Genomic DNA, 12,501 nt, shown 5'->3' on the forward strand with positions numbered 1-12,501 from the left:
GACCTTGGACAAGTTTGACATAGGGCACATTGTAATTCCACTTGTGACCACCTAGGGGCAGAGTCTCTGAAAACTTGTTCGCATATGTGCTACAAAGACTTGACGGATTGCGGTGAAACTTGCTACTGTTGGTTCTGCCTTGCTAAGACATTGCACACGTTTGAGGTTGGGCTTGGCTTTGCAGGTTAGGCTCAGTATTGTCCTAGTTAAATTTGGATTCTATAATTTCTTTCTCAACAGCAGAACCTTCTCTGGCCCTGGGAGTCCCCATCCAGGTCCAGGGTAACCAGATTCCTCCAGTCCATGGGAAGCTCCAAGGTCTGGCCAACAGCAAGGCCCCAGCTCCTACAGCACCAAAACAGAGGGGCCGAAAACCAAGGTAGGAAACCCTGACTGTCTGGTCCTCCGCAGGGAAACGGACAGGGATTGAGCTGTGCTGAAGATGAGAGAAAAAAGATTTAACAGGGAACAGAAATATCGCAGAGAAAAAAAGCAGGCAGTGTGAGAAAAGGCTGACAGATGGACGCTGATGAGGTAAGGCAAGAAAGAAAGAGAGCAAAGTGGCAGTAGACCTGTCATCCCCCCAAAATGGTGCCATTCTTCTCTGGGACAGTCACTGCTTCACTTTAAACATACTTTTTTAGGGCTGTTTTGTTTTTGTTTTCCTTGCGCTATTGCAAAGTCGGGAGCGATGAAAGAAGAAAGAAAACTTTTGACATTGTTGAGGGCCCCTTCATACATCACACGACATTGGGCAAAAGACGCAGAAACAGGAAGAAAATCCGGGAACAAAAAACAAAATGGGGAACTGCGAAACATTCCACCTGCTGTCAGGAGGGACACACGGCTGCACAGGCATGCATGATACGGCCACTGTTTCGTGCACGCTCGTGTTCATGTGCCTGAACACAGTGCGAGCACGTGGAAAGTCGCGCACACAGCAGCAGAGCACAAAAAAAAAAAACACAATTTATAATACTTAATTCCTGTTATAAAGAGCGGACTTTGCCTCCACCTAAACAAACAAAAGGAAGTAATGAAATGATGTGGATTACTGTTCTTCCTTTTATGTTTTACATGAATTACCTGATGCCTCATCTCATGAATATGTCAGCCGGGCTGTTGTCTCATCAAGAGCTGGCTCTGGTCTCGTGAAGAGCTGGCTCCCGTCTCATGAACACATCAGCTGGCATGGCATGTCCAGCGTGATGGTGACCGCGTTGCAAATGATATGTATTTTAATTGTTACGATGTTGGGAAATCCTGCAGATACATGCGTCCTGTGAGGTGATGTTCTGCATGGCACAATATTCACCTGCGTTGCGGAGCGCTGACGCTCCGGTCAGCTGAAGCGACATGTTTTAATTGATTTACACGTGTCTGCACCTCATGGTAAAGTTATGCGAGGTCATATCCTGCAACACCACACGTGTTCTCCAGCTGTGACTTGCGAGCACAGATATCTGAACAGCTGCCAGTCGAAGGGACACGCCCACCTTTGTCTGCCGACCTCGTCAGCTCACAGAAAAAAGGCTCACTCTCTGTTCCTTTGTTCTGTGATTTTTATTTCATGTATATATTATTTTTTTGTCTTAGCGCTTGCCCACTTGTGCATTGCGTGTTCACCAGCTGAGCTGCTGTACACAGCGATCAGCTGATCCAGCAGCACACTGCGCTGGACAGCGTCTGGACTCCAAGACCATCAGCCACAGCTGACAATGTTGGATTCATGGTGTGTGGGTGTGTGTGTAGAGGGTGGGGGGGTGGGGTGGACGATGCACTCCACAAGCCATTTGGGGGGGGGTTCGGCAGAGTCACAAAGTGTTGCTAGGTTACGCCACACTCGTGTTGCACGTAGACAGTTTTCACAGACACCTCCAATGTGGTCATCTGCTCTTTTCTCTCGTGCCAGGAGCATGAATAGCCCCGCCTTTTCTAAGTGTTGGATGTTCGTGTGTGACATCTGGAATTTGGCTGACACCTGCCGAGAGGGGGGTTGAATAGGCACTCGCTGTCTTTCGGCCGTTTGTGTGCGCAAATGGTTGTGGCGACAGCTGTACGAGGCGGCTACGATTTTTCATGAGTGGCATGCAGTTCATCCTTCATGCGCCAGTCAGCTTCAATCGTGTTATGGGTGAAGGGGGTATGAGATGCAGTGTGATGTTCGGCGTAATAAAATAGCCTATGGTTGGGGCTTTCTTTTCAAATTTTGGAATTGATGAGTTTAATTTAAAATGCAGTATTTGAGAAACTAAAAATGGGATAGATCTGGATCCGGTTTCATGTCTGTGGTTTGTGATTTTCGGGCCTCTTCCCCGTAGTGAGACAATGAAATTTTGTTTGCAAAGGGGTACAACCTACATTAATGAACATTTTCTTTTTGAAAGAAATAAAGATAAAAACGTAAATGTACACAATTACAGCATAGGCTGATTTCCATTGTCAGTCCCCTTGCCAGATGGTACAGACAAATTCCTAAAATAGTAAAACAAAAAAACGCATAATAAAATCATAATATTAAACACAGTGTACTCAACATGCTGCTACAGCACAGATTGCATCACATTCCCAGTCCTTTACACAATGTCCAAGTAAGAAATGAGTGTTTAGAAGAGATTCAGGGGTGCAATTGAGTTGATGTGCTGATCATTTTTTTTCCCCACCTTGGAAACGAAGAGCGAAGGCCAGTTATCAATAAAGCTAAGGCCTTGCTGTCTACAAAACTGCACCAGCCACCTATTTAACGATGTCAGCCTGCTAAATGCCTCATCAGTATCCCGGGAGGGGAGGGGACCAGACACTCTTAATCGATGCCGACACATCTTTCTGGCAAGGTCACAAGTCCTCTCTATGTCCATTTTTGTGACCTCTGAGTGCTTCATCCTGATATCATTGGTGCCACCGTGAATAACTATGTGACTGTATCTCATGTCATGTTCCTTCGCTTTTCTTCCCTTCTGCTGCATCAGCACCCTAAGATGAGATGCAATGTTGGGAGCTCTGGCCCCAGGAATACATTTGGCGTCAGCCGGCATCTGTAACCTGACTTTGCGGGTGATAGAATCCCCTATCACTAAAGTCCGGTGTTTCTGCCTGGAGACAGGAGTGGAAGTCACTTGTGGGCTCAGAGAATTCACATCAGGCAAATCCAAGGGGGAGAACCGATTCACAGTTCGCACTGGCGAGTGTGATCGGGGTGCCACAACCAGGTACCAAGCCCTACGGGGCTTCCTCCGCCTAGCCACAGTCCGAAAGCCGTCCTCCACAGCCGGCGTTTCTAAGCTGATGCTAATGGGCTCGGTGGCCGGCCCAACACTAACCTCATCTGGAGTGCCCGTAACATCTAACTCCACTGAGCTAAGAAGCTGCTCTAACGTACGGACATGGCTGTCTAAGAGAGCCACCCTATCTTCCAACATCACGCAGGATTTACGGAGGGTGTAAAGTAGGATTTATAGTGTACTTTGTGCACTAATAAATTCAAGAATGTAGCCAAGCAAACATGAGCAAACCAATAATGGAGCTAACCACTCCTAAGGCTCACAGACGCAAATAAATGAATTAACATTCACAGCAGTTACACTGAAAAACTAACAGAAGTATTAAACAGGTAAAAAAGCAGCAGCAATAAAATACGCTAAACAGTTAATTAACTAACAGAAGTATAAAAAAATGAAATGAAAAAATGATGACGGGGGTCCGAAATAGCTAACGCAAGCTAACCGCTAGCAAAAATGCTAGCCACTCCTAAGATTTTACACAGGAGTAAAATAATTACTTAAAATTCACAGCAGTTCGACTGAAAAACGAACAGAAGTATTAAACGGGTAAAAAAGAAACAGCTATAAAAAGTAATGACGGGGGAGGGGAGGAGTCGACCTAGCTAGCGAAAGCTAACTGATTGTGAATGCTAACTGCTTGCGATTCACAACAGGACTGTTAAATAACGTTCAGAGTAGATACAATTAATAACCAGAATAGTGCTAAACAGAAATAAAAGAAGCGTATACAACCGTGTGAAGTTCAGAGTGGCGTCACAGCAACAAACAATCCGCCAGAAGCAAGTTGCCAGCTGAGTTTAAATATTTGGGGTCAACTGTTCAAAGTAATGGAGAGTGTGGTAAAGAGGTGAAGAAGGGAGTGCAGGCAGGGTGGAGTGGGTGGAGAAAGGTGGCAGGAGTGATTTGTGACCGAAGAATATCAGCAAGAGTGAAGGGGAAAGTTTACAAGACAGTAGTAAGACCAGCTATGTTGTACGGTTTAGAGACGGTGGCACTAACAAAAAGACAGGAGGTGGAGCTGGAGGTGGCAGAGCTGAAGATGTTGAGATTCTCTTTGGAAGTGACGAGAATGGACAGGATGAGCAATGAACATATCAGAGGGACAGCTCAGGTGGGACGGTTTGGAGACAAAGTCAGAGAGATGAGACTGAGATGGTTTGGACATGTGCAGAGGAGGGACCCAGGGTATATAGGGAAAGGGATGCTGAGGATGGAGCCACCAGGCAGGAGGGGAAGAGGGAAACCAAAGAGTTGGTTCATGGATGTGCTGAGGGAGGACATGTAGGTGGTTGGTGTGACAGAGGAAGATACAGAGGACAGGGTGAGATGGAAACGATTGATCTGCTGTGGCGACCCCTAATGGGAACAGTCGAAAGACAAAGAAGAATATATTTTTTAATTTCTTTCTTGTGCCTTTTCTATCTTGATTTTTTTTCTTTCTTGCTCTGTTTTTCTTTCTTTTGCAATCTTTTTCTTGATTTCTTTCTTACTCTTTCCTTTTGCGTTTTTGCTCTTTCATGTTTTCTTTTTCTTTTTTTGATTTCTTCTTTCTTTCTTTCTTGCTCTTTTTGTTTTGGCATTTTCTTTGAGTCTCTTTAATTTCTTGCTCTTTATTTTCTTTATTTGCATTCTTGCTTTCTTTTACTCACTTTGCTTTCTCTTTTTCTTTTTTGCTGTCTTTTTCTTTTCCTTTCTTTTTGCTCTTTCTTTTTCTTTTCCTTGCTTATTCTTTCTTACTCTTTTTTGTTTTTTCTTGCACTTTTTACTCTTTTGCTCTTTCACTTGTTGATTTTTTTTTCTTGTTCTGTTTTTACTTTCTTGTGCTTTCTTTTACTTGATATTTGTCCTTTCTTTCTTGCTCTGTTTTTCTTTCTTAATTTTTTTCCTTTGTTGCTCTGTTTTTTTCTTTATTACGGAGCCTGCCTATGGACATGGTGGTTAAGTTTTTTTTTTTGGCCCACATTATTGCGTTCCCTCGCAATACCTTTTACTTTCCTTCGCAATAGCCTAATATCATATTAAAGCTATTATAGCACACAGTGAGTGGAATCAGGTGGGGGGGGGGACTGAACACACACACACACACACACACACACACACACACACACACACACACACACACACACACACACACACACACACACACACACACACACAGCAGACAGCAACAGGATTCACTAGAGAATGGGATCCTGTGAGATGGAGTAAGTTGCAACAACAACAACAAAGACTCTGTATGAAATATAGTTTATTTATACAGCCTCGGAGTTCCCCCCGAATAAAGCGCACAGCATCTTCTAGAGCAGGTGTGCCCAAGTTCCGTCCTCGAGATCTACCTTCCTGACACAATTAGTTGTCTCCCTGTTCCAACACATCTGAATCAAATGAAAGACTCGTTAGCAGGCTTTTCACACGAGAATTGACTTGACCCAGCTATCTTAGCTAATTATAGGCCAATCTCCAACCTTCCTTTTCTCTCAAAAATTCTTGAAAGGGTAGTTGTAAAACAGCTAACTGATCATCTGCAGAGGAATGGTCTATTTGAAGAGTTTGTCGGTTTTAGAATTCATCATAGAACAGAAACAGCATTAGTGAAGGTTACAAATGATCGTCTTATGGCCTCAGACAGTGGACTCATCTCTGTGCTTGTCCTGTTAGACCTCAGTGCTGCTTTTGATACTGTTGACCATAAAATTTTATTACAGAGATTAGTGCATGCCATAGGTATTAAAGGCACTGCGCTGCAGTGGTTGGAATCATATTTATCTAATAGATTACAATTTGTTCATGTAAATGGGGAGTCTTCTTCACAGACTAAAGTTAATTATGGAGTTCCACAAGGTTCTGTGCTAGGACCAATTTTATTCACTTTATACATGCTTCCCTTAGGCAGTATTATTAGAAACCATTGCTTAAGTTTTCATTGTTACGCAGATGATACCCAGCTTTATCTATCCATGAAGCCAGAGGACACACACCAATTAGCTAAACTGCAGGAATGTCTTACAGACATAAAGACATGGATGACCTCTATTTTCCTGCTTTTAAACTCAGATAAAACTGAAGTTATTGTACTTGGCCCCACAAATCTTAGAAACATGGTGTCTAACCAGATCCTTACTCTGGATGGCATTACCCTGACCTCTAGTAATACTGTGAGAAATCTTGGAGTCATTTTTGATCAGGATATGTCATTCAATGCGCATATTAAGCAAATATGTAGGACTGCTTTTTTGCATTTGCGCAATATCTCTAAAATTAGAAAGGTCTTGTCTGAGTGATGCTGAAAAACTAATTCATGCATTTATTTCCTCTAGGTTGGACTATTATAATTCATTATTATCAGGTTGTCCTAAAAGTTCCCTGAAAAGCCTTCAGTTAATTCAAAATGCTGCAGCTAGAGTACTGACGGGGACTAGAAGGAGAGAGCATATTTCACCCATATTGGCCTCTCTTCATTGGCTTCCTGTTAATTCTAGAATAGAATTTAAAATTCTTCTTATAAGGTTTTGAACAATCAGGACCCATCTTATCTTAGGGACCTCATAGTACCATATCACCCCAATAGAGCGCTTCGCTCTCAGACTGCAGGCTTACTTGTAGTTCCTAGGGTTTTTAAGAGTAGAATGGGAGGCAGAGCCTTCAGCTTTCAGGCTCCTCTCCTGTGGAACCAGCTCCCAGTTCGGATCAGGGAGACAGACACGATTAGGCTTAAAACTTTCCTTTTTGCTAAAGCTTATAGTTAGGGCTGGATCAGGTGACCATGAACCATCCCTTAGTTATGCTGCTATAGACTTAGACTGCTGGCGGGTTCCCATGATGCACTGAGTGTTTCTTTCTCTTTTTGCTCTGTATGCACCACTCTGCATTTAATCATTAGTGATTGATCTCTGCTCTCTTCCACAGCTTGTCTTTTTCCTGATTCTCTCCCCTCAGCCCCAACCAGTCCCAGCAGAAGACTGCCCCTCCCTGAGCCTGGTTCTGCTGGAGGTTTCTTCCTGTTAAAAGGGAGTTTTTCCTTCCCACTGTCGCCAAGTGCTTGCTCACAGGGAGTCGTTTTGACCGTTGGGGTTTTTCTGTAATTATTGTATGGCTTTTGCCTTACAATATAAAGCGCCTTGGGGCAACTGTTTGTTGTGATTTGGTGCTATACAAATAAAATTTATTTGATTTAGAATGCCTGGAACTTTCTGCCGCTGCTGCAGGGCGCTCCTCCCCCTCTCAAGTTAGTGTTGTGGTGATCACCCTATTGACTGGTTCCTTTGAGTTAAATATTAGATCAGTACCTGCTCCCTTGCCCCACTCAGACTGTGTTGAAAGTGGGAGACATGTAGGAAAACAGGTCTTGAGGACCAGGGTTGGGCATCCCTGGCCTAAAGTGAAGGATAGACCAAACAAAGGACTTAAGTGAAAAAACATTTATTTCACACATAAAAATATTCAAGACAAATCGCATTTATAAACAATTTGTGAGCACAGTAAACAAATTGTGAGTTCCTATGTTCAGTGTTCTGTTTTTTTGTTTCTTTTAGTTTTTTAGCAATTTTTACACACGAATGGAGATCCTTTCCTACATTTCCGACAGTTGTACTTGTGGCAAATGGCACATTTCTCTATACTGCGATTTCTGTTGCAACTCTGATGCACTTGACATGTTGTTTTTTCCTTTCAGAAACTCTTCTCATTTCATGTAGTGCCTCCTCTCTCTCTCTTTCCAGTGCACGTTCCTGCATGTGTCTATTTCTTAGTTCAATTGCAAGCTTATGCTGGAACTTTGGCCTCGACTCCTTTGATCCTGTACATGCCTTGTACATTACATGTGCATTAGCAGCAGTCCTTTCGTTACCACAGATCTCTTGGCTGATATCTGATACAAATTCTCCTATTGTGTGCCACGTTTGAAAATTCATTTGCAGATAATGTTTGGGAATCTGGTCCAGGTATTACCTGGAGTTCATATTCTTCTCTGAGTGGAAGCTTTACCTTACTGCAGCAAATAAACAGTGTAATAAGGTCACTTGTGGCCAAGTGTCCTTGGCCGGTAGTAACAGAAGTATTCATATATAACTTACACTCATAGTCTAAAAAAAGAACGCAGCACCCACACAGATGGATTCTCTATGACCGAAAAGTTCATAGGTTTGGGAAACATAGTGTTTGATTCTGCACAGAAAATTTGGAATGAGTCCACAGTGTCTAAAGTGGCTTTGTTGTAAAAATCCTGACTGACCGCTGCCAGAAAGTGTGACAGACACGTGCACATACAGTGTGATTCTGTACTCTCTGTCCACCCAGTGTTACCTGTGAGGCATGAAAAGACTGTGGTCCTGATTTGAGAATGCTGAGTGAAAAATGGTTAATGGCAAGTTTAAGCAATGTGATTCACAAAAAAATGCCAGTTTTGCTCGATAGAGAGGTTTATCATCAACTAGGCAAATGACTATTCTCCTTTGTTGCTCAGTTTAACATTGTCGAACAACGCACAAAATAGTCTGTTTAAAGTAAATACAGAATAAGAAAATAACAAAAACACAAGTAATCAAGATGTGACTGAGGTGCACGTATGGACAGCAGCCAGTGAAGTCCTGTTGTTACATCACATCAAAGTGAATTTAAAATTTAAAGTCCCACAGTAAAGTATGTCATATGTAGAAACGTGTGAGGGTGCTGATGAAGACGTTTTTGAGATGGATTGTTCATGCCTGGCAGAAAGCTGCTTTTGTAAGGTCAGTGGTTTTCTCGCAGTGTCGTCAGTGGGCTCGAAGTCACTCTGCAGGGGATCAGTCAGTCAAGAAGATTTTTGGCTTTGGAGGCAAAAGGTCAAAGGTCACTCAATTGTACTTTATAAAAAACCTGCAGAGAAGCATCACTTGTCAATAGTAACTTGTTTAATATTTGCCGAGGGCGCCGTCGGTTAGTGCAGATTTTGCAATTGTTTTTTTGTAGAACTTGAGAAGAGTACAAACTTTGCGTAGTGTGTCAGGAGATGAAACAGAGGAAATCAAAACATCACAACACTCAGATCATTAAATGGTAAATGGACTGCATTTAAAGAGTGCCTTTCCATCTGCATCAGAAGCTCAAAGCGCTTTACAAATAATACCTCACATTCACCCCGATGTCAGGGTGCTACCATGCAAGGCGCCCACTACACACTGGGGGCAACTAGGGGATTAAGGACCTTGCCCAAGGGCCCTTAGTGATTTTCTAGTCAGGCTGGGATTTGAACAGAGGATCTTCTGATCTCAAGCCCAGTGCCTTAACCACTAGACCATCACCTTCCCTTTAAATATTCTTCACTTATTTAATTTACAGAGGATGTGATTATGGACTAATGTTTACGTAGGTCAGAATTCTCCACATACAGAGCAAAAGCTGGGACATGTTTTTGTACTTTTCAGATTTCTAGCTGGCAGCCAAAGCTCATTTCAGTCTTACAGTCGACATTTCTCCATTTATTCGGTCTCAGTGATTGGCCACCAAACTGATGGCATCTCAAGAGATTAGCAGCTAGTGAGGAGACAATTTATACTCCAAAGAACTAATTACGAGTTCACGGAGGCCTGTGGTGTTTAGAGTTTGACAAAAACATTGCTGCAGGCGGTCAGCGCTCAGAATTGTCTCATCAGAGCCTGTTCTCACAGAGACCCTGGTGCAGTGCCGGTGGAGAAGAAGAAAAAGGGGAAGAGGAGAAAACAGGAGCTGGCTGTCCAGGAGGTGTTGGAGAGTGATGATGGTACTTCAACATCGGGACTTAACATGGGTGGAGAGGACAGCCAAGACCCGTTGGATAACTCGGTGAGTGGTGGAGCAACAGAGGCTGTGGGCTAATTCATCAATCCCACAGCTAATTAGGTGTGACTTTGTTTTACGGTTTTAGGAGGTGAAGTTGAACGAGTTGTTTGAGGAGTTTCATCTTTGGGAAATTGTCAATGAGCCAGTAATCAATTTTGACCAAATCAGTGCCACTTAAAGGGAATAAACGACACTCACAGTCAGGCTAAGTGTACCATGTATGGTGGCCATCCCAGAGCGGCAGCTGTAAGTCAGGTAGGGTACTGAAGAATTACACAGGGGTCAAAACTTAAAAATCCTCCAATCCTATTGAAAAGTAAACCATTTTTTTGTCTGATCATAAAGATTTCAAAAACGTTTAGTCTACCTATGACTGAATGTTTTTGAGTTATGGGGTAAAAACAGCAAGAGTGGTGACAAAGGTCAGTTTCTACAGAGGTCAAAAGTTAAAGTTGCTCCATTTTTGGTAAAAAGTTATGCAACTTATTAGTTGAGCTAATAGGATTAATAAATGGAATAGTTTTGACCATGTTGAATGTTTGGTATCCAAAGTAAAAGCAAAACAAGGTTGACATCCATTAGATTTTATGATCAATAAATGCCTCTGTCACACATAGCAAGAATGTGGAGGAGCCATTTCGATACTGCAGTTATTGCCATTATCCGACACAGTCGGTAAGAAAAGAGGCGTGGCCTGCTGTGGTCCAAACGCATCCGGAGTACCTTGTCCACACCTGCACAGTGGCATCTGAAGGCTAAGTAGACAGCAGGTGGATGACACAGATTGCTGTCAGACAGCCATAAAATGCGTTGCAGACTGCCCAATCTCCAAACGTCTGCAGGGCAGACCAGAGCGCCGTTTTCCTTGCGCGCATGTCCGCGCATGACACACCTATGCTCCAGGGAACTTTCTTCTTTCTTGTTTGCCCACTTCAGCAGCACAATGCAACTCTGGACACGGCGATGGTTGGATTATCACATGGAATTAATTTTTTTTCTTTTGGGTGAGAGGATTCTAACCGCAGGCTGCTGTCCCAGCTTCATGGCGCTGTGAAACACTCCTGGAGCACTGTTGGAGGTAAGATGCATGTTTATTAATGCACTGTAATGGCCTGGCACAAGCTCCATGTTATATCTCTTACAGAGTTAGAAGGTGAACATTTATTACGAGTCCCATCCAGCTCGGAGCCTGACGCGCGCAATGACGCGTTACTGCGCACCACGGAGAGGCAGTTGCCCGTGTTATGATAGAGACAATAGTTCACATTATTTGCGTCGCTCATGGGAAGGAATGGACAAATATCTGTACTGTAAGGTCTATTGTTGATATAACAGCCCTTTCAGATTTGTGGCACCATGTGCGCAGCGGCGCATGAGCTTTTGATTTGATAGCTGTTCACATTCACTGCACATGATAATAATTCAGAATTATTATCATGATGAAGCGTGCCACATACAGTTCAACAGTTTCTTTGCACTCCGGATGGGGTGGGGGTGGGGTGGGCATTATTATATGTGGCACTGTGGGTCATACCGGCAGGCATACTGTGCCAGATCCTTGGGGAGGTTCCCTCGTATGTGCTCAAATCATTTCATATCACGTCTTGCCGTCATCAGAATATGTAACTTGCGGTTAGATGGTCCTCAGAAAACACATGGGTTACTGTAGGATGGGTGTCCCATCTTGACTGCGCCTGGAGAATTATGAACATGTGCATCACACTCGGGGCTACCGGCTGATTTTGACCAAGTGCGTCGACTTCCGCAGATGGCTGTCAGATCATTTTGGAACTGAAATCCGACACTTTTCAAATGTGCGCCATTTCATAAGTCCGATGCCACTTTGCGTGATTCCGGCTATGTGTGACGGGGGTATAAACATGACAGATAGTGCAACCTGTTCCTTTTTAAAACCCTATTAACTCAACCAGTCATTTATATCACGTGTTACCAGAATTGGAGCATCTTTAAATTTTGACCTCTGTACAAACTGAAATTGACCTTTGTCATCCTTTTTGCTGTTTTTACCCCTTAAATTCATACCGTTCAGTCATAGATAGTCAAAAATATACCTTAATTAAATCTTTACAATTTGACAAATAATGTGGTACACTTTTCAATATGACTGGAGCATTTTAAAACTTTTGACCCATGTGTAATTCTTCACTGACCCCTACTTGGCTGCAGCTACCACCCTGGCATGGCCACCATACAGGTTTTGTGTAGGCCATGGTACACTGAGGCTTGATGGTATGTGTGGTTTAGTACTTTAAGTGGTACCAAAAACCTAATCATTCATTTTTAATTAAAACTGTATTACATATGAAATCCTAAATAATGTCAACATTTTTGTCCATTGTCAAGTTTTTACAAGTTGTTGTAACTACATGTGTCCTCTCCTCCCATCCTTCTTTCCTTCTTTACT

At 43.1% G+C, this 12,501-nt stretch overlaps 1 protein-coding gene across 1 annotated transcript in view; it reads left to right on the top strand.

Annotated features, from left to right (window-relative positions):
* chd6 (chromodomain helicase DNA binding protein 6) overlaps positions 1 to 12,501 on the top strand; it is a 255,681-nt gene that overhangs the window by 135,802 nt on the left and 107,378 nt on the right. The window contains exons 4-5 of the mRNA XM_034165956.1: positions 241 to 379; positions 9,926 to 10,079. Coding sequence (XP_034021847.1) covers positions 241 to 379; positions 9,926 to 10,079 — 293 coding nt within the window. The remainder of the gene's footprint in view (positions 1 to 240; positions 380 to 9,925; positions 10,080 to 12,501) is intronic.

This window comes from Thalassophryne amazonica, chromosome 3 (assembly GCF_902500255.1).
Source record: "Thalassophryne amazonica chromosome 3, fThaAma1.1, whole genome shotgun sequence".
Classification (NCBI taxonomy): Eukaryota; Metazoa; Chordata; class Actinopteri; order Batrachoidiformes; family Batrachoididae; genus Thalassophryne; species Thalassophryne amazonica.